Genomic DNA, 24,054 nt, shown 5'->3' on the forward strand with positions numbered 1-24,054 from the left:
GTAGAAATATATTTTATAATTATTTGTGAAAAAACTTAAGTAGGAGTATCTTTAAATACAGAAAATGCTTAACTGTAAAAGTAAAAACTGAAATTTTATAAGATTTTTGTGGTTTTGAAAATGTCTAGGATATAAAGAATTGAAATTTTCTTCATGTTTGATATTTACTTGATTCTACTATTGCATAATTGAAAACAGAAACCTTTAAAACCATTAGAAGACCATCTAAAGACCACTGTGTCAGTTTCTGAAGTCTTCACTGCACGGCTTAAAACAGATCAATTGTTTTAACTATCGTTACAGATATTTATCAGCAAGGATGTCATTTATCATTTTAATACTTTATATTTAAATAATAGCAGAATATGTCTACAACTTTGATGATGGTTATAATAAAGTAATTAAGCTACTTATATTGAAATAAAATAATTTCTTTTTTATATGAAATATGTATTTTGCTTAAAAGTAAAAGTTTTCCAAAAGAAACAATTAGAATCTGAAAAAAAGATTGTCTTGAACTTTGGCTCAAACAACTTTAAGATTTACTCTTTGAGATATAAAAACACAAAACAAAATACATATGTTTGATTTTCTCAGTTCCATAATTTAGTGAGCATATGGAAATGATTTATGGAAATGAACTGATCTTATAGTGAATGTCCCCAGTTTTTGTTACTTCCACTTTTTGGACAAATAATTGTTATTAATTCTTATAATACTTTATAAGACTATAAAGTATATTAGAGAAAAGCCACACAACTTGGTTTTTTTTTTTAGGTCAGTGATGCATCCATTCTAATCCATGGGATTCATTGTCTCCATCATGGCAGTGTTCACAAGAGTGAAGGTGTGATCCTTCATTAAATATTCTTATGTTCTTTCTTCAATGGAAAAAGAAATACACTCATTGCCTTAATAAGTACAAAGTAAAACATAAGGTCAGCCCTCAAACCTTAGGCTATTAGTAAGTATAAGATTAAATTATATCTTTGCTGATAACTATTTAAGTTAATAAATTTAATTAATTATTATCGTGTGCAATTATAGGGAAATGTATACAATCCCTCTATAGACTTTAGTTATCTTTTTTGATTCCTTTCTTTTATTTTCAATGTTGAAGAAATGTGATCAGTTTGGGAGTATCTTGACTTTCCCCTTGATGTCTTGGTATAATGTCATTTTATTGTTGACTTTTCCTCATTGATATTCTGCCTCCTACACTTATTGTCTTTGATTGATAACAAGTCAATCAACAATGCAGCAATAAAAATCATTATGGTGCCTGCCCACATGTGGCTACATGTGCTGAGAGTGCTGAGAACGAATGAAATAAAATTCACATATAGTAAATTCAGTTCTATAGTACAAATTACTAACTCCTGCCAACCTTCAGAATTAGCTGATAGTTTTTCAGCCTTATAAAGAACATTCATTTAAGAATCTTCATATGTTACATTAGTTAGAACCTAATATATCAATGATTTATTTATTACAAGTAAAGCAAAGAACTTGAGACAATATTTTGCTGAAAAGAGAACCATATAGAGGAAGAATTTTGGAAAATATCACTTTTAAAATCTGTTGGAAACAATTAGCAATATAGTGCTAATCCTAGGGATGGAAAAATGAGAGCAGAGAAAGAATAAAGTACCTAATATTTTTGAGGGCTTTATTATGGACCGGGCAGCATTTTAAGTCTTTTATACTTCATATCCCATTTAAACTAGGTACAAATATTATCCACATTTTACAGAGGGAGGAACTGAGATATAGAAAGGTGAAGAACATTCTCAAGTTCACACAGTTAGTTAATGGTAGCATCAGGAACTGAACCCAGGCGTCTTCTCCAGGAGCATGTTGTACTCAACCTTGCCGCTCCACCATGGTCAAAACGTCTTCACAGAAAATAAAAAAAGAGTTATTTTACATAGTCACTGAAAGCAAAAGGAGGGGAGAAAATGAAAACAAAGAAATAGAACTTTTAAAACCAAAGAAGATAATTTGCGAGAATGATGTAGCAGAAAAGTTTTCTGTGGGAGACAGTTAAACCTGTATTTTTGAGCTTTTAAAAATAAGATAGCTTCTCCTGCAATCTTTGTTTAAGTATTACTGTATTTCTTAATCCCCTTCCCCCAGTTCTATGATCCAATATAAAAATTGTGATTTTTCTTAAATAAGAGAAGAAATACGTACCTGCCACATGTTTCATTCCAGAATCCTCAAAGCTGGTTTTTATACTGAATTTGTACATGCTTCTTCTATAGCATAATTTTCTTCACTAAAGCCACATACTATATCTTCTGCCATATTATTATTTATGAATGTAAAAAATGGAATATTTTAATAAATTTTAAATAATAATTATAAGAATATTAATTCATTAATAAGAAGTATTTTAGTGTAACCATTAAAGGCATTTTAAAAGTATATTTTCACAATGTTAATTTCAAGTTAGCACAAGTATTATCATATAGAAAATCAAAATAATGGGTTATAATCATATGCTAAAATTACATAACTTTTTAACACCTTTTTTGTTAGATTTTTATCAGTTTTTACTCTTGGGAAACAAACCTGCAAAGAACAAAATTACTTTAGTTAAATTAAGTTATCATTTTCAATTTACTTAAAATTATTTGATAAGTTTTGTGAACCATTTATTCAGAAATATTCATTTTTTTCAAAATTATATTGTCACATCTTTTTGTCATATTGTTGATGATTATACATACTGATAATCTTCTTCTGTTTTTTCACTTGCAAAATGTCTTGGGAAACAGTTCATATTAATGCCTTAGCAGAATATTATAATGAAAGTTTAAAATTAGATTCATATTGCATAGCATTTTAAATTAATGTATTCTATAAAAACGACAAAGATGCATGTTATAGCTTTTTTTCCTCTTTAACATCTCTTGGCTCTGAGCCTTTAAAAATAACTCTTAAAATTGTAATATTCATCCTACAACTTTACTGATCTTCACTGGAAGTTTATTCATTCAGGCTAAAATGTCTGTGGATGAAAATCATTATCTAAAGTGACTATAAATATTGGGACTTTACATATACTAAGATGGATTACAATATTTCTCATGATGAGAAAGGAAAAAAGAGGTTTTTTTTTAAGTTTTCTTATTTTGCCTGTAGGGGGTAAACAAATTCTTGTAATAAAATTTGTTCCCTTTAGAGCTAAAATAGATACTATTAGAAAAGTATAACACAGTCCTGTCATTTTACTTATGAGCAAAATAAGTCCTAAGCAGCTAAGCAGCTTGACCAGACCACCAAGGTGGCAAAAACAAGCACCCTGGCCTGTAGCCCAGGTCTCTTCCACACCACCAAACCTCATGACTCTCCTCAAAAGGGAAGAGACATATAATTTTAATGAAGTAAGAAGTGCCATCAATGTACTCTAATTTTTTTTTTTTTTTTTAAAGAAATCGGAGTCACACATCAGTTCTGATCATTCCTCCCCAACCAGAAAAGTGTGGCCTTCTGAATCATCACCAGGTCTGTGCCTCCACTGCTTGGGGCTTCTCTATGGAACCAGAAGTCACAATACTGATTATGTTCTTATCAGTCTATAGCCAGGCCTCAGTCACTAAACCCGTCAGACTTGTTTCTTTTCTTGTTGCTAATGACTGTCATTATTTTCTAGCCTCCCAGCCTTGACCTGGCTGATATAGATCAGATGGTGACTGAATAGAAGCTGTCCCAGTGCTGGGTCCATGATGTATGCGTAAGTACTCAGCTTTTCTCATTCAAGGTTATCAATGGGGACACAGGTTTACAACTCCTGGGTAAGGAAGGATAGATGTTGGCTGGTGGAGAGTGCTTTAAAAACAAGTTTTTCATGTGTGTTACTGTATTTTGTCTTAAAGTTTTATTTTGTTGTTGTTTTTAAATGTAAAAATATTTTTAAACAAAAGGAGCCAATGTAGTCCTTTCTGTCTAAATATTAGAAGTAGAAATGATAGGCAGTAATAAATTGACAATATTATATTTAAACATTTAGAAAAACTTGTGCTTCAAAAATAAACTTTTTAATATTGTTCACTTAATTCTTTAATATGATCAATAGCTTAGTATAAATTTTTGTCCATTGCTTATTGAAGTATATTCTGGGAAAACTTAAAATATACATGTAAAAGAAGAATTTATTAGAATTTTTTATTTCTTAAACTCTAATAGAAAGTATGGTAGCAATAAGATTATTGTATATACCATATGAATGAAATGATGAAAATTAAAATATTTATATCTAAAAATTATTGAATTGACAAAATCTAAACTACGTGGCATTTGTCATAATTGAACTCTAATTTGTCAATTAATGAATTTAAAGTAAAGAAATTTAAATACATTTATGTTTAGGTAATTTCAGGATACTGTTTAACAGACATAAAGAGGAATAACTGATATCTGATCAGAGTGACTTCATTAAAACTGCTTAGTCTAATTTGCTTCTCAAAAAGTTTCTTGATCTTTCTAGACACCAATTTCCTACATGTTCTGCATGAATTAATGTTTCAAACTTATTCATGATTTTGTGATAATTATAATTGTATAGTCATTTGATTTTACCTTCAATTTAAATATAATGCTTTAGGCCTGTAAGCTCTGACATTAAATGATGAGTGTTCTTGCTCTCTGTACTTTATTCTCAAATAAGAGCATGAGCCAGAAGAAGACCTCATTTCATGAATAAAGCTTCCCCCAAAGATCCTTTTGTGATGGCATGATATAGCATATTTTCTGAACTTCTTACTAAATTCAAGAAAGTATGCTTTTTATCTACCAAGATAAGGATAGAGTAAGACAAAATATGCAGTGGAAAAACTTGCTTCTATATTTAACAAACATTTATACAAATATGATATGTTAACCATTTTAGTTTTAAAAAATTAGTGAAGAGCTTTCCTAACAGTCTAGTTCTCCTCTTCCCAATTTATGGCATCATCTCCACTCACTCATTTTTCCACTCTGAAAATATCATTAAAAACATGGAATTTCTATAGTGAAGCCTCATCAGCTTTAATTCAGAGTTTATAGTTTTGAAGACTTTAAGTATCCTTTCTAATTGGATTCTAGATCAGTATTTTTTTATTAAATGTATTGGGGTGACGTTGGTTAATAAAATTATATGTTTTAAGTGTATAATTCTATAACATTTTAACATGGATATTGTCAAAAACTTTGGACTGTGCCATAGAGATAAGATAAGAAGGTTACTAGTTGAATTCATTAGTAAAGGTATTTTGCCCAAGGGATATAGTCTCAAAGAGTGGATGAGTTAGATAAGCAAAGCTTCCTTGCAGAAGTTCTTTCTCATTGAGGTATAGTGGAGAGTACTAGCATGAGATTTAGATGTATTTAGATCCAGCTTTACACTCATTTAAACAAGTCCTTAACCTCTCAAAACTACTTCTTTTATCTGTAATATGTGGGGAGAGTTTACACTAAAATAAATGGGGGAATTTGTTACCATTAATAGAACTTGAAATCATTATTGTGGACAAGCATAAAGCTATTTTTGGTTTATTGGTTTATTATTTAGTTTATTCTGGTATTATTTATTTTTTATCCATTGTGTTAAATGATAATGAAATAATATCTAATATTAATTTTGTTATACTTTTAGTATATCATTAATAGTAAGTATAAGTATTATATTGTGGAACTGTTATTTCAGATATGTGATTATGTGTGTGCCCCATGCTGCGATGTAGAACATTTCTAATGGTGGGTCATGGTCAAAAATATTTTTAAAAGCATTGCATTAGATAGCTTTAAAATCCTTTGGAGTACTTAAATTTATGATTTGTAGAGTAAACAGCTAATTAATGTGGAGAACATTAACTTTCCTATGGCACTAGAGAATCATTTAAATTCCTAGAGTATAGTTTTTTGTTTGTTTGTTTGTTTTTTTACTAGTTTCTGTATATGGAGCCCACCACAAGTGAGACAGAGATAAGAGATATGGTTAACAGCAACTACAGACCTCAGATGCAAGAAGCAAATCAATAAACCACATTTTGATGTCACACTCTGATAAAAAAAGAAACAAGGTGCTGTAGGGGTGTCCACTCAACTTCATAAAAACCCTTTTGAATATGCAATGATTGAATTTAGTCTTAAAAAGGAATTAGTTCAAGGAGAAAGAAGGAGGTACTCTGGAATGCAAGAACATAGCCCTTGCAAAAGTCAATTGGGATCAGTCAGACTGGGAAGAGGCTTTTGTACCAGATTAATGTTTCTGAACTACATTATGAGAGTTGAATAAAAATTAAACAAGAAGAAGAAATAATGAAATTTGCAATTAGAACCATGAGGGTGGATGAGAGCAGTTTGATGGTTCAGTTACCTTCTGGGTACAGGTGCAGACCTACGTGGAGTGGCAGGGAGACCACCTATGCACATGTTTCTTTTGCCTACAATGAATGTTCCTTCTTACATTTGGTGAGACACTATAGTCTTCCTTCAAGATTCTAATCAACATTACTGTGCAATTTTTCTCCTACCTTCACATCTTGCATCTTAATTATTTCTGAAGCACGGCCATCCTATTCTAACTTGCATTACGCATTGTATATACTTCTGTCGGCACTTCACTGTATGGTTAATTATTTGTTTTCAATCATGTCTGCTCAGTTAAGCAGAGAGCTCTCTCTTATTCCCATTGTCAAACATTGCCCGGCCCACTGTAGACTCTCAATATTTATGTGTTGACTTATGATAAAATATATCTAAAGCCAAAGACCAGGTGCTGAGAAAAAGGGAATCTTAGGAGTAAATAAGAATTTCAGGTTTACTTTTCATTATATATCTTTTCAAGAGGGTCTATGAAATATTTGAGATACGGTAATTCAGAAGGCAAACAAAAGCTGAAATGATTTTTGTGGATAAGCATGAAGATATTTTTGGCTTATTGGTTTATCGTTTGGTTTATTTTGATATTATTTATTTTATCTGGAGAGTGGAGAGAATTCATTCCAAGTAAACTTATATTGTGGCACTGAGGGGGTTTACTATAGAAGAGATGAAAGTATTAGATAAATGCTTATAATCTAGACTTTAAAATTTCATTTATTCACTAATTCAACAAATGCTTATCATTCTAGCTTATAGTGTACTAGAAGCACACTATCCACACATATGTACATATCGACATACAATGTATACACATGATATATGTTGTACATATCTGTTTTATGTGTATACATACCCATATCACATGCACATGAACAAATACATATACAGACACATATATGAATAAAACAAAAATATTCTCTACTTGTATGGTATTTACAGGAGAAGACATAATAAACAACAAAACTAACAAATTGATGTGAATTATAAATATGATAACTATGAAGTAAAAGTTTCTTACTTTTTTCCAAAAATTTTTTCTAATTCACTTCATTTATTTTATAATTCCTGATTTGATGATAATGCTGGTAAAACTAACTGCAGACTAACTTTAAAATAAATTTTTAGTTTATATGATTATACTCTATAGTCTACTTTTGCTTATCTGTAAGATAAATGAAAGCTAAATTTGTAAAATACACTTTTAAAACACTACATACTGAAAAAGTTTCCTACTGTGCTTAAGAAGCCTTGTGAAGATCTAAATAGGACCCCTTAACACTATTTAACAAATGTAAGAAGACAGCATGGAAACAAGTATTTGCCCATGAAATAAGGCCATGTTGCTATACGCAGTTACTTGCAGTAGTCTTTAGAAAGGATATTGTGTCTTGGAGTACTGCGGGGTTAAGTGTGTTAGGTAGTGGATAGATATTTAGGGACAAATAGCAAGAAAGTTTTCATACTTTTGAATCATATAATCACTATATGGCTTCATAATTTATAAGGAAGCTTTCGAACGCTTAGCATTTCAGGAACATTCTTATTGAAACTTCAGATTTGAAAACCAATTAAAAGACAAATCAGCGATGTTCACATTTGCTTTTTGAGATTCTGTACATTTTCTTCCAGTAGTATATATGAGCAAACTCTGATCCTTAATTGATGCCCTATAGTTGCCAGTATTTAAAATACATTAACCTGTCTTTAAATTATTTTGTAAAGGTTTTAAGATTTTATAATTAATTGGTTAATATTGCTCAAAATTTGAAAACAGGCTGCTTTGAGGCATTCAACAATTTATGTAACATTATCATTGGATGAAGAGTGCAGCCCACTTCTTAGGTATTTCATATAAAATGAAAATGAATTAATTTAAAGTATAACTATAGAAAATACAGTAGCATGATCTACTAGTGGGAAACATAGGAAATTGCCTATTTTGTAGGTTAAAAATGACTGAATACCAGAAATTTCATGGTTCAAACTTATCCGGTTTTTTCCAGATCTTGTTTTATTTATCCTAAAATATAACATATAAAATGACTATTGCAACTTTAAAATTATATGGTTTAAAAAACTACCAAAGAAACATTTGAAAAATTTTTTGTACTGTCTAAAAAAAATTATTGGTTTGGATACTAGAATGTTAAACAATCTCAAACACACGTTGCAACAGGTGAAATAAGACAGAGCAAGTTGGCAAGAATTAACTCTCGAAAATAGAAAAAAAAAATCCAATGCAAAACAGTGTAGGGTGTGTTCTAGCTACTATTGCTAAGCAAAAAGTGGGGGAGGAATCCAATTAATCATTTGACCTATAAGATATCAATTGCCTTAACTGTTGTATCTATTCCTCTTAGACCATTGACAGATTCTTGTATAATCAGTCGAATAAACCTGAAAAAGCAGAAGGATCTAAAAAGAATGAAGCCTTTAGTGTATTACAGTAGTGTCAAATCATAAGCTATACAAAGTAAGAATCTACAGTTTCATCTTGATAAAAGTTTCTAAAAATAGATTAAAAATCAGGTCAGTTATGTTACTTTCGTCGTTTACACTGAACTCATGATTTCAGTCATGCGTGTAGACCCGAACACATTGTAGAGACCTGTTAAGGACTGAGTTTGACAATTAGCATAGACACCACCTCGAAACTACATCAATGGTGTCATCTTAGCTTTCCTCTCTACTGAGTTCATGAGGCATTTCCTGCTGCATTATGACCATACTATTTACCTTCCCCTCCCACTTATCATGCATCCTTCCATAATCATCTTTCTCCTTGGTGGTTACTAATCTCTGATTATACTGTCATTTTCAATCTCACACTTCAGTTGCTTTAGGTGGTACTGGCCACTATTTCTGCGACTGATAAGGTAGAGGAGATCTATTCATTTTTTTTCATTGCTTATATATCATATCACTTTTAAGAACATATTAACTCACAGGATATTATGATTGGGTATTTGGGATATTATCCTATAAAATGATTGACACAAGTACCTTCACCTTTTCACATATTTAGCAAAGTTAACTCAAAAAATATGTCCTCTTTAGAGGTAAACACAGACTTAGCTCCCTTGCCTTTCATGATTCATCTTTTTTTGAGTGACTATTTTTTGCTTAAGACTGCTCCTGTGTTCTTTACCCCTTGGCTCAACAAGAGCAGCAATAATTTAGTCAATATTTACTATTTCTTTAAAATTAGAAAAACCATTCATTTCTTCTTGTTTTCATTTATTTAGTTGACTAGCTGTCATCATTCTCTTGCTGACAACAGCTTTTTAAAGAACATAAACACTACTTATAACTAAATTTTGGCAACATGGAAGAAATGGCTTATTAGCCAAGAACTTTATTCATAAACTTAGGAACTTTGAATCAATTTTTTAGTAGTGTTGTGTATATCTATTTGTATTGTGTAGATTTAGTTGACCTAACTCTCAGGACCCTCTATTAGCTGGAAATTTTAATGACTTTGGTAGAGTTGCACTTTATTATCGAGGGACATTGTAAAGCTGAGTTCAGATTTAAACGTCAACCTACATTTTCTCAAAAAAAATTTTTTTAAGTGTGTCAGGAACTCAGAGAACATATCTCTAAACTAATGAAGATAAAGGGTGTTAATCTTTGTGATTGTTTTTCTGGAAGTGATTGAATAAATGTTAAATAAGATACACTTTCATTTATGGTCTATGTATTAGTTGTTCTAGATGCCTGGAACTAGATTATCTGCTTTAATTATGTTATCTATACATTAGAATAAATGAAATAAACATTATTTAGAATGTAATCTACCTATTAGAGTTGCAATTTTCTTTGATTCTTATGCTAATGTTGCATTTATAATGCTTAATTTCTTAATTACAAAGGAGAAATACATAAAAACTAGAATGAAAATCCTCCAATAAACAATGAGATATGACTACTATTCTAAATATAGTTGTAAGCTTTATTTCTGTAATTCTTTTTTAGAGCTTTATCTGTAGCTAGATATAATACTATAAGTTGATTAATGGATTATTATGCAAATATAGAATTAAATTTCTGTTAATCTATTTATGAAAATAAAAGTAGAATCTAACAGTATAAAATTCACTAATAGAAACTTAGGTATTCCTACAAAGACAAAATTTAATACTTACATTGTTTAAACTATACACATAGTTTGTAAGTTTTCTTTAAAAGCTTAGAAGCTAAAATTCATATATTCTATGTGATTCTATAGCTACACAGTATGTCTTTTTAAACTTCTGGGAATTAGATTATTTTATTACAACAATTAATTAATGAATCACTTAATGTGTACTCAGACCTTCAAAAAGTAAAAAATAGCTATTTGAAAAATTATAAATCTGTTGAAATAGCATATAGGTTGTATGATATTTTAGTTCAATTCTCAATGAATATTAAGGAAACTCAGCATTTGAGGGGAAAATTCCAAGAATGAGAAGCTCTAAAGTTTCTTTGTATGCAGCACTGTAACCTACTCATTACTTATTTCACACATGGCCTTTCAGAAATGTGACAAAGATTCTGGGACATGTTAATTTTGTTTATCTAATATGCAGATTATATCAATCATAAATGAGAACACTGTTGATCTCTTTTATCTAGGACATTAATATCTTAATCATAGCTCCTCCTTTTTAACTAGATTGCAAAATACCACTGAAACGCAAACCCTTAGAACAATTATGCAGGAAGCTAAGAGAAGAACATTGGCTACATATTGAAAGCAACTGCAATTTAAAATTCAATTAAAATTTATACATTTGATTATTCAGTTTGCCAGAAACTGCATAGTAATAGCACATTCTGTTTGGCATCTATCATATATTTATAGTAGAACTGGTATTTATTGCAAGTTCAAATTTATTATAATTAATAGGACTTTAACTATTTGGTCTTTGAATAGTAAACAAAATTTTGAAGATTTTTTAGAAATGTCATACCAAAAATGTTTGACAAATATACAAAATATTTGTCAGGAGAGTATGTGTTTAACAGTTTATGAATTCTTTACCAAGTACTAAGATTGTTTTAAGTCTACTCTCATCTAAAATATTCCAAACTCAAGTTGTATTTAGCAAAATTGATTTTCCAAGAAGCATTTTATGTTGTGTTGGCCGAGGATGGTTAAAATTATTTTAGTTGAAAGAAATGAACTTGAGTTATTCAGAGGTAATTGAGCTATCACATAAAAAATAATTAAAAAATTAAAGAATTGACATAAGAGGTATGAATCCAGTCAGTAGGTGTGCTATACAGATACAGAAGGAAAGGTGAGGCTTAATATGCACTTTCGTGAATGCATCATAAATAACATATACTTTTTTCTTTTCAATTTCTCTTATGTCAATATTTGAAAAGAGAATTCTTGGATCATTTTTGAGTTAAAAAAGTAAATGCCCTGCCTTTACTTAATCTGAAGTCCAAATAACAAATGGAAAAGTCCTATTTTTAGATGATGTATTATTGTTTGTCTACAGTCTCATGGGACAAAATAAAACCTCAGACCAGGGATTCTTGGTTTGATTCTGGGAAATTATTATGGTTGTTCTTAGTTGTTGTTTGTCAAAGGTTGATTTATATCTTAGTTGTCCTCAGGGAATGCTGACAAGTTGTGAATATGGGGTACATTGTGACTCATATTCACAGGTGAAATTTTTCAAGTTGACTAGATTTTCTAACTAACTGCTATTCAAGGGCCTTTTGAAAACAGAAAAGAAACAAAAGACAAACTTCTGCCCTTCAGGCACTTAAAATCTTGGAGAAGTAAACTTTACACACATAAGCAAAAAGTAAACTAACATGCAATCAAGGACTGAACAGTGTAATAGACCATAAAGTACAGGTGTAAAGGACTGAAGAATGTTAATAATATGCCAAGATATTTATACATAATCATCACAGGTAGTATTTGTATAATTTGTATGCCTTTTGTCTATATCGCATCCCTGTTAATACTGTTTTTCCAACAGTTTCACAATTACTAAATTTAAAAAATATTCAGAGTAATGTGATACAACTCTGTATATTTACATTATTGTTCTCTAATGAACTTTATATTCTATAATATTGGCCAGATTTATAAAATTAATTTTGCATACTCACACACACGAATTTTTGTGGAATTATTGTACATATTTTTTTTTTGCAGTGACTTTAGGCTGTTCTCTTTTGCACTATGTTTTCATCCACATTGGTTTTATTTAATTATATTTACTTGACAAGCTTCTACTCACCTAACATGCAGGCAGCATGTGTTGCTTCCTCTGCCAATGCTGTCCCCTCAAAGTTCACCTAATTAGATAATCCTTCAGGTTCTAGTTTAAATGTCCTCAGGGAAACTTTCCCTAATCCCTTACTCTAGATAAGATTTCTTATAAGCATAGAAGACAACCTTTTATTTCTCTTAGCTTTTCATGGCAATTACACACATATTTCTGTTACCTTTTGGGGTGATCCAAACTCCTGCATTGCCCTGGTAACACTTGGGGTACTTGTTTTTTTGGTTTTTGTTTTGTTTTGTTTTGTTTTGTTTTTTACCAATGCAGAAAGAATTACAGCTCAGCGAGATTTAGAAAAGGTAAGATTTATTAAAGACACATTTTAAGGTAGAAGCAGGTCACACCTAAACAGGCTATAACACTGCAGAAACAAAAGGTATGATTAAAGTATGCCCCAAGTGAGGGGCGGGTTACAGAGAAGAAAGCTGTAACCTCGTGGAAGTAGGGAGGTCTGTATTGTACTAGGGATGTGATGGGGAGTGGTTATAAAGGTGTTCCTAGATGATTGGCATGTGAGGTCATTCTGATTGACATTTGGCTGTTAAATAATTCCCTGCCTACTGTGCATGAGGTTACCCAGAATTCAGTCTGTTATAATTAATTTTGAAACTTCTGGGCAGAGGCATGATATTAAAATGATGGTATAACAAGGCTGAGTGAAGAGAGGGTCAGAGTACTCCTTACTGTACATGCATCTATGGCTGGATTAAACTAGTTATACGTTTATGGCCTTCCTTCATTTGTCTCTCAGGATGCAGGAGTGATTTATAACTACAAAATGGGGAGGCCTTTTGAGGAGGTCTTCGGGTAGTCTCTGGGCTAAGACTTTGCTCCTTTGTTCTCCTGTCACTCATGACTAACTACATAACATTTCTATATTTTTTAACATCTGCATTTCTTCCTTGGCTATAAACTCGATGATTAGTCTGGTTAAACACTTTATTCCCATTGATTAAAAATTTTCAATGGCTATTTTTTGTATGAATACATAAATGCTAGATTCTTTTAAACCAAGCGCAAAACTGAAGACCTGATATCAAAAAGTTGATGGAAATCTTTGGTAATTATAATATCAAGCAAATGCAATGGGTGCTTCCAAATTGCATAAAACATAGACAAAAGTTTCTCAGGTTATTTGTCAATGACATGATACTATATAGAGAGAACCCTAAAGATTCCACTAAAAAGCTGTTAGAACTAATCAATGAATTCAGTAAAGTAGCAGGATACAAAATTAATATTCAGAAGTCAGTGGTATTTTTACACACTAATGATGAACTTTTGGACAGAGAAATTAAGAGAACAATTCCATTTACCATTGCATTGAAAACGATAAAATACCTGGGAATCAAATTAATCAAGGAGGTAAAAGACCTATTATGTCATTGAAAAAAAGAAATTGAAGAAGATCCAAATAAATGGAAGCATATACCATGCTCATGGGTAGGAAGAATCAACATCGTTAAAATGGCCATTCTACCCAAAGCAATCTATAGATTCAATGCAATCACTATCAAAACACCAATGACATTTTTTTCAGAGAGCTAGAACAAATAATCCTAAAACTTATATGAACCATAAAAGACCTCGAATAGCCATGATAACCTTGAGAAAGAAGAACGAAGTGGGAGGTATCACACTATCTGATATCAAACTATACTACAAGGCTATAGTAATCAAAACAGCATGGTACTGGCATACAACCAGATACATTCATCAATGGAACACAGAATAGAGAGCCCAGATATAAATCCACACCTATATGCTCACTTAATAAATGTCAAAGAAGGCAAGAATATATAATGGGGTAAAGACAGTCTCTTCAATAAATGGTGTTGAGAAAATTGGACAGATACATGCAAAAAAAAGAAACTCGACCACCTTCTTACACCATATACAAGAACAAAATGGATTAAAGACTTAAATGTATGACCCCAAACCATAAAACTTCTAGAAGAAAACATAGGCAGTAAAATCTCTGATATTGTTGACAATAATTTATTTTCAGATATATCTCCTCAGGCAAGGGAAACAAAAGAAAAAATAAACAAATGGGACTATATCAAACCAAAAAGTTTTGAATAGCAAAGGAAACCATCTACAAAACAAAAAGACAACCGACTGATTGGGAAAAGATATTCGCTAATGAAATATCTGATAGAAGGTTAACATCTAAAAATATATAAAGAACTCATACAGCTCAACAACAACAAAAAGCAAATAATCAAATTAAAAAATGGGCAGAAGATCTGAACAGATACTTCTCCAAAGAGGAAATAAAGATGCTCAAGGTCACTAATCATCAGAGAAAAGCAAATTAAAATCGTAATGCTATATCACCTGATATCTCATCAATAAATCATCAATAAATCAAATAAATCAATAAATCAAAGATCAAGATTTGGCAAGGATGTGGAAAAAAGGGAACTCTCATACATTGTAGGTAGGATTGCAAATTGGTACAGCCGCTATGGAAGACAGTCTGAAGGTTTCTGAAAAAAATCAAAAATGGATATATCTTTTGACTCAGCAATTGCACTTCTGGGTATTTATCCAAAGAAAACCAAAACAATAATTTGTAAAGACCTATGCACCCCTATATTCATGGCAGCACAATTTACAAGATATGGAAGCAACCTAAATACCTATCAACAGATGATTGGATAAAGAAGTTATGGTTCATATATACAATAGAATATTACTCCGCATTAAAAAATGAAATCCTACCACTTGCAATGACATGGATGGACCTAGATGTTATTATGCTGAGTGAATTAAGTCAGAGAGAGAAAGATAAATACTATCTGATTTCATTATATATGGAATCTAAGGAACAAACAGAACAAACTAATCAAAAACAGACTCATAAATATAGAGGACAATCTGGGGATTGCCAGAGGGGAGGGTATTGGGGGGCTGGGAGAATGGGGTGAAGGATTAAAGCAGTACAAATTAGTAGTTGATAGATGGTCATGGTGATGGGGAGCATGGTATAAGGAATGCAGTTAGCATTAATGTAATGGTTAGGTGGAAAGCCAGAGGAGTGGAAGAGCAATTAGGAGATTGTTTTATAAACTATATAAATGTCTACTCAATGTACTGCATATTTGAAACTAATAAAATAAAATTTAAAAAATGTTTCTCAGTGGTTATAATAGTTTCTTTTTAAATGTTATTGTATGCGTGTAATACAAAGCCATTGTCCAAAGTATCAAAAACTGAGATATAACAGAGCTTGAATTAAATCTTTTTTGAAATTTAAGAAAAATAAACTTTTTATATTTTTGGAAGAAACCTGAGGTTGTACGATTAACATTTAAGTATGTATATCAGTTTGGGTGGTTTTAATTTAATTAATTAAAAACCTAACCTCAAACTGGCTTAAGCAACAAGACAAATTATTATTTAAAATAACAGTAAACCCAAAGGCAGGGCTAGTCTCAATGGTGTTTGATATAACAGCTAAAATTTATTATATGAAATTCAATTTCTTTTTATCGTTCTACTTTGCTATCCTTAGTAAGTCAGTTTTATCCTCAGGCTGGCTCTTTTCAGAATTGCAAGATGGCTCCAGCAGTGCAGGGATCACATCGACACACAACGTCAAGAAGAAAAGAAAAGGAGCCATCCCTTTGACTTATTTTCTTTTTAAAAAGATTTTTATTAAAATACAGCTAACATACAATACTGTATTAGTTTCAGGGTGCACCATAGTTAGTCATCAATTATATACCTAAAGAAGTTATTACTATGATAAGCCAGCAACCATCAGATTCTGTACAATGCTATCACAATATTATTGGCTATATTTCCTATGCTGTACATTATAGCCTCATGACTTATTTGCTTTATATGTGGAAATCCGAACCTCTTATTCCTTCACTTTTTTCCCTCATTTAAAAAAATTTTCAATTACAGTTGACATTCGATATTATTTTATATTAGTTTCAGTTGTACAGTGTAGTGGTTAGACATTTATATAATTTATGAAATGATCTCCCTGACCAGTCTAGCTTATGGAATATAGTCAATAATATGGTAATTTTTGACTCATTTTCAAAGAAAGGAAGTCTTTCCTAGCAGTCCTCTACTAACCTCCCCTTACATATCATTTGCCAGAATTGAATGCATGCCTATTCTTGAAAAACCATTGGCCAGGGTAATGGAACTATCAGGATTAACTAACACTAATTACCTGGGGGCAAAATACATGTAGAGATGTGATTTTATAAACTTTTCGCCCATATACAAAGGATATTAATAGTTCTTTTTATAATTCATTGAATTGACGATTGAGAACTCTTAGAGGCAAAACTAGCCAGAAAGGTTTTTCAGTGAAGATGCTCAACTTCCTATTTAAGATAACATTAAATAATAATGGGATAATACTTGTATTACGTGCTCAGATTTCTTTTTTGGTATATCTTTCTTTTTTTATTACTGCAAATACCTGTTTAAAATTTTAAGAAGTCGCTTTTACCCACCACCATGTTAGGGAATGAATATGAAAGGAGACTTGACTATGTTCAGCTGTGAACATGATCTGACCACTATGTCTTTTCCTTTTAGAGTACTTTCTTTCCCTTTGATACTCAAGATAACTGAAAATTAAATATTTCTAATTATAACATTCTTCTTCTGGGAAAGTGACAGGTTTCCTCTAGTCTCAAAAACAGACATTTTGAAGTAATAAGTATTGAAAAGTTCTCATGCCATAGTACAAAAAAAAAGTATATTTTTATGATTTCATTCTCTCTCCTTGGTGTAATTTAGTCTGTGGAAATGGAATAGTCTAAGCCTTGCTGAATCATTCAGCTAGTAACAGCCTTACTAAGAAGGAAGGTACTAGTAGAAGAGAATTTTAACATAAAAAATTGCAAGCGAACATACACAGGATTTTCCAAGGACACCAGCCATAAATGCATAGACTCCACCAAGAGACTTGTTACAGAAAAAAAAATAGCTAGTCTTTTCTTTTATTTATGAAAATTATTTTTGTTGAATGTTAGATAAGAAAAATTTTCCTTATGTAAATCTTTTATAAATTTTGTTAGGTTAATACTTAAGTATTTCATGGTTTTTAATGCAACTGTATATGGTATATTTTTGTAATTTCAATATATATGGTACTATTTTTGTAATTTCAATATCCATTTGTTCAATGCTAATATATGGAAATACAGTTTGATTTTTATATATAACTTGCTATTCTGTGACCTTTGTAAGCTTACATATTAGTCCCGTTTTGGTAGATACTCAGGATTTTCTAAAGAAAATCCTAAGCCTAGAAAACACTTCAGGTGACTATTCAATGAAAACAGTGAATAGTGAATGAATACTAATGGAACACTAAGTTAGCACTAAAAATTCAATTACTTGATTACTAGTCTTTATTCAAATGTGTGTGTGCTTTGTTAAATATTAAATATTAAATTTTTGCTGAGGTTCAAAGGTTCCTTTGGGCATTCAAAATTACATATAAAATAAATATCATATTTGTTTTCTGTTGCTATTTGTCTCCATTGTGTGTGTGTGTGTGTGTGTGTTTGTTTTAAGGAAGGTTGTTAACCTCAGTTAATCCATACCATTAAAGAGGTATTGCTAATCATGGGTATTCCCAGAAATGAAGGCTTTTTGGCAAGAAGTAGAAAGAACTGTGCCCAAAGAGAATATCAAATGTGTATCTATGCTTCAGGTTGAATACAGATATGTTAAGACATGTGTAAGACATGAAAAAGAATTTCCCCTCAGGGTTGCTGCTGGGACAACATCTGATTAACACATCAATATTTATGCTGCATATGGAGGAGTATACCTCATTTACTCTAGGCTTGGTTATTTGCATTTTTTTTAGTACCAAGGTTAGTCAAGTATTTAAATTCTCATATTGATGGCATCAATTATCTGATAGATTCACTTCATCTACTTTAAATGAATTGTACAGGGTTTCCTGTAACATTTTAACGACATTAATAATAAGCACAGAAATATACCCAATGAGAAAGTCATTGTAAGAATGATCAAAAAGAGATAAATAATGTTGGTCACACTCATTAAAGAATATTTATAGAGTCCTCACAAAATAATTTCTCTTTTGTACTTTTGTACTTGGTCAACTTATCCTCCTTTCTTTTGTGTTACTGAGTCAAACTAATATACAACTTTATTCAACACAAACTCTTGGCTTTCTGTTTCTAATTTTGAGAGGCATCACTTAGTTAATTGATTTTAAAACAAAGTCATAGCCTTAAATTATGAGTGAGAAAAGCATACTTATAATGTTTTCAGGGAACTGTGCTTTCATCATTTATATTCACCTGTTATTTAATGCCTATTAAGATTTCTCAATTCTTGAAAGATATATAGGAAATGCTTTCTCAACATGTCCCTAACTGTTTTCTCAAGTCAGTAAGGGGATTTGGCCAGCTTGTGGAAGAAACTGGAAATGTTCACATGATTTTGATTGATGTGATAACAGGGACCAATCTATAGATTTGTTCATCAGCAAATACACAGTGCCTGTAATGTTGCTGGGCATAGAGTAGGTTCTCAATAAGAACTTTTTGAGTGAATTACATGTGACAGAGGATTAGATCCATTTTGTGTGATCCTAAAGAAATATAACTAGTGTTATGGATATAAAGTTTAGGAATGCATTCCTAAAAAACATCCTTGGGTTACTCAAAAGTGAGAAAAGTTTCCTCAGGAAATTAGGAAGGAAGGGTTTTAAGAATAGGCTGCCTAATGTTGTAGTAGTAATATGGTGAAAAAGATTTTACCATTGTGAATGAAAAGGATTAATTATAATTTGACTATTAATTATAGTTTAACTATGAATTCTGAGATTCTATATGGGTTTCTGGGCAAAATCAAGAAAGGAGTCTTCAACTTCCCACTCCCATACTTACAAATACATTTGTATTTGCATCTAGTCTCAGAGGAAGCAGGTGTCTTTGTCAAAGACAAACTTTTCTAGATTCCAGCTTTTCCTATCTGTGGCCCTGGGACAGAGAGGGAAACATGGCTTATGTTTATATCACTGACTGCCTCCTGATTCCTTAGTCAAAGCTTGCCCAGGAGTTTCCTATGTTAAAAAAGATTTTATAGAGGTGATCCTTGAAAGATGGAAAGGTGCTCCTTGAGTGAATGGCAGGTAAAGGATAGAGGATGGAGGGGCTGTGTGACTGATCAAGCTGTGAGGTCTCCATCATGAGGGACCTTTGGGGTTATGCTAAAGAGTTTGTATGTCAATGTGAAATTCAGCTTAATTCTTGCAAAAATGATTACATGATTACATACTGGTAGAGTTCTATACATCCTCTCCAACCAAGAACAGTTCTGTTTTAAATTAATGTTATGCATTAGAGTTCCATATAAACATTAATTTGAGAAAGGGTCTCACCACCTTCAAAATGTTTCTTTCTCCTGCTCAGGCTAAACACGTTGCAATCCTCCTTATCTCTTCTCTTTCTCTCACCTTTTGCAACCAATTCATCAACAAAGCTCTATCTTAAGATATACTCTGAATCCAATTATATATTCTGATGTCTTTACTGCTATCATCCCAGTCCAAGCCATCATCTTCTCTCACCTGAACTATTGCAATGGTACCCTAACCAGTTTCCTTGCTGTCCACCTTTCATGTTACCCCTAGCCCCCACCACAGTATATTCTCCACAAAATGAGCCTTTTACCAGAACCATTCCGTTCCACTAATCGAAACTCTATAATGGCTTCCTTTCTCATGCAGCATAACATAAAGAAGTCTTTATTGTGACCTGATAGGTTTCGATATGGTACATGTCTCCTTCTTTGACCTCATCTTCTTCTCTTTTCTGCTTACTCACTGAACACTGGCCACATTGATCTCAATCTTCTGCAAACATACCAAGTCAGCCCCCACTTCAGGAGACTCATACTTATTGTTTCCTTTATTTGTAATATTTTTCCTTCAAACATCTGCATGAGTCAATTCTTCCCTCAGTTCATATCTCTGCTTAGATGTCACCTTTGTAGAGGCTTCCCCTAATCACCTTAGTTTCACCCTACCTCAAGACCTGCACTCATTCTCTATCCCCTTACTTGACACTTTATTTACATTTATGTATAGTTTTATTTATTGCTCACTGTCTGTCTTTCCAAATAGGAGATATGAAGGCAGAGGATATATCCTCAGTCCTGTTATAGCTCTACTACTTAAAATAGTGCCCGAAACAAGTAGATGCTCAATGAACATATATCAAATGAATGAATGAATGAAATTAAAGGTGTCTTATTAACAGTATGCTTGACAGTCATAGTAACCATAAAGTCTTCTTGAGGCAGAAGATTTTGAAGAGCATAGTATATTTTTAAAGGACACAGGGAAACTACAGAACTGTTACTCATATTTGTAAGAATTAAATTACTATATACTGCTGCTCGCATAGCTGCTTTGACTTTGCTGGTATTACAGCCTGAAAGGAGGTTGCTTCTGGGTACTGACAAGATGATAATCATGATTTTAACAGGCATCCATAAAAGGGGATAGATCTTGTTCTAGATCCAGAACTCATAGGTCTAAAAATATTTTTTAAGGAATTTTTGGAAAACATGAAAGTTTTATCACAGATATCCTGAAAAGTCTTATATGCTTTTTAATATCAGACTGCACTATGTAAATAGAATTTATTGGACTAACATTCCCTCCCATCCCCACATGTAAAGAGATATTACACATTCCATTAAAGGAGCAGGATGCTATGCAATTTCTGCCCACACTCTGCAACTTTGCTCTTCTCAATTGCCTGCCAAACCAGTCATGTCTAGCTGATAGGGAAGCTAATTTTGATGACTAACACATACTTGAAATTTTCCTCATTTCCCACCACTTTGCCAGTTTTTTATTCTTTTGTAGTAACTTATCATGACATTTTTATAATATGCCCTTATGTGCCTTTTGGATCAAACCAAAGACATTTCTTACCAGAGTCATTTGATTTGTGTTCCTACTCTTTGAAACTCTTATCAAGTCCAAAGCAAATTTTGCCTTATTATGAAAATATCAATGTCATTACTACTTAAATAGCTGTATCATTTTAAATGTGGCAACAACACAATCAGCTTCTCTATTTTACTACCCACTATTTGCCAATGTTTCTGATTCATGTGTTCAAGTATTGCCAACAGTCTTCTCATAGAAAGAGATCCCTCAAAAAGAATTTCACTGCTATTAGCTAAACTAAATTTAAACAATTACCATGATTCTCCAGATTCTCTTAAACTCATTACTTCTTGTTTTCTATCTAAAATATGTGAATTATTTTCTTTTGTCAATTTTGTAAATTTTTCTATTGAATGATAGTAAAAAAATTCTATTAATCAGTAAGTTTTCTTTGACTTTTGGATAAATTCATGGCCATATTCCTGTTATGATAATGAGAAGTTGTGCTTGAGAGCAAGAATGATTGGTGTAGGATGTACTTAACTAGTATTACGTGCTGGGGAACTCCCTTTATCCTTCAAGGGCTAGCTCAGCTGTCATATTGTCTAAGTCTTCCGTGTACCCATTTTTGTCCCTTTCCTAAGTAACTTTTATTGCTTAATCTTCCATGTTTTCTTATCATAGTACTTGATAAATCTATTATTTTCCCTATGACACTATGTTGGTTTTATTATTTTATGTCTTTCTACTCTACCATAAGTCCCTTGAATACAGAGTCTATGTCATTTTCCTTCGTTTAATAAAAATTTTTGTATTCCTAGTGTTTGGACTTTATTAGGCACATAATAAAAGTTTCTTAAATAAAATTGAATTAAATATAAGAAAAGGACCTGTAACAATTTTGCTAACGAAATCATACATCATGTAGCTCTGGGTATATTTCAATTTCAGTACCAGCTGAGCTTCGTCTAGAAATGACACATTTTACATAAGTATACCAATTGTCTTATTATTAATATGTAGTTTGGGGACGTTTTACCATGAATTCAATAGTCACATAGTAAGACTGTGGAAGAGAAAAGTACTGGAAAAATTTCTAATCTATTTAAAGTTCAGAGAAAATAGGTGATTCCTGAGTTTACAAGACCAACCTTTGCCTCTGCATCAAAAAATAAAATACTGTAGTTTTAGTGATATTTGTTATTAAATGGCTCTATTATATGTATATACACATATATATGCATATATAATATATATATGAACAGCTTTGTTCTACAGATTCTCATATTAAGATCAATAATCTAAAAAATATACCTAGGTTGAGGTCTGAGAGACTGGGATATGTCTATACTATTATGAAGTCTAGAAATGGGAAAAGTGACCTCAATATATTTCAGTAATTAAGTGATTCAAATCCCAATTTTATAGTTGAATAAACTAAAGCCCTGGGAGGTTAAGTTTAAAAAGAGGTAGATTACTGTACCAAACTACATGCTAATCAGTGACTTAAGTCATATCAAGCAAAAGGCAGGCATAAAATGAATCCCAAATATGAATTTAAAACTTAAACTTTTTGTCATCTAACTGATTGTGCCATCTAGCAAATACCTGGTAGTGATGTTTGGTGATTAAAGAAGTTTTGCTCTAGCCTAGGGATATCTCTCTCATCATATGAGTATCCTCCTATGATATGTACAATTCACTGGAACCCTATATGCTTACATATATTTCAATTTAACTCATTAAAAGGGTTCAGATAGATTAACTTTGAGAATTCTGGAATAAGAATCATTGAGGCAAAAATAGACTATCTTCATTATTACAACTTATTTGTAATTTATTATTTTTTACTTTTAATCTGGTCAAAAATTCTATGACTTTTTCATATACTTTCATATTTCATTGGATTTTTTAACAACTTCGTTCCATGGATTCTCACATTAAGATCAATGATTTAAAAGATATAGCTAGGTTGAGGTCTGAGGGACTGGGACATGCCTTAATCATATAACAATCTCTCCATTGTGTTAACATAAAAGACACTCATGCCATTTAATGCATAAATATATAATAAAGATGGCCTACTTCTGCACACTTCTACTTAAATTATACTGATTAATATTCCAATTAATTTGTCATAAAAGCCTCTATTTTAAGAAAAAGTCTATAAAACAAAGTGGAAAAGCAATTCTATTCCAATTACTTAAATAAATTTCTTAAAAGTTCAAAACTGAACTAGCTGTAGCTTCTCTCTAATAAGCAGTTGTCATATGTCCAATTGTCAGCCATCTTTGATAACTAATCATAAAGCTCATTACAAATGACGATATTGTAATTGAGAGGGGCCAAGCTTTCTCACCTATTTATTTAGGTATGATTACAGTGTTTATCATCAAAGTAGCTGCCTCTAAAAGAGGACATAACTATCAGGCTTAAGTGATAATCCACACAGGTAGCACTTTGGAA

General features: G+C 31.6%; 1 protein-coding gene across 1 annotated transcript in view; it reads left to right on the top strand.

Annotated features, from left to right (window-relative positions):
* The first annotated feature begins 3,679 nt into the window (after positions 1-3,679).
* The window catches only part of TMPRSS11F (transmembrane serine protease 11F), a 61,768-nt gene continuing 41,393 nt past the window's right edge, over positions 3,680-24,054 (top strand). The window contains exon 1 of the mRNA XM_006916510.1: positions 3,680-3,739. Within this exon, the coding sequence (XP_006916572.1) occupies positions 3,729-3,739 (11 nt within the window). The 5' untranslated portion in view covers positions 3,680-3,728. The remainder of the gene's footprint in view (positions 3,740-24,054) is intronic.

This window comes from Pteropus alecto, unplaced genomic scaffold, assembly GCF_000325575.1.
Source record: "Pteropus alecto unplaced genomic scaffold, ASM32557v1 scaffold46, whole genome shotgun sequence".
Taxonomy (NCBI): domain Eukaryota; kingdom Metazoa; phylum Chordata; class Mammalia; order Chiroptera; family Pteropodidae; genus Pteropus; species Pteropus alecto.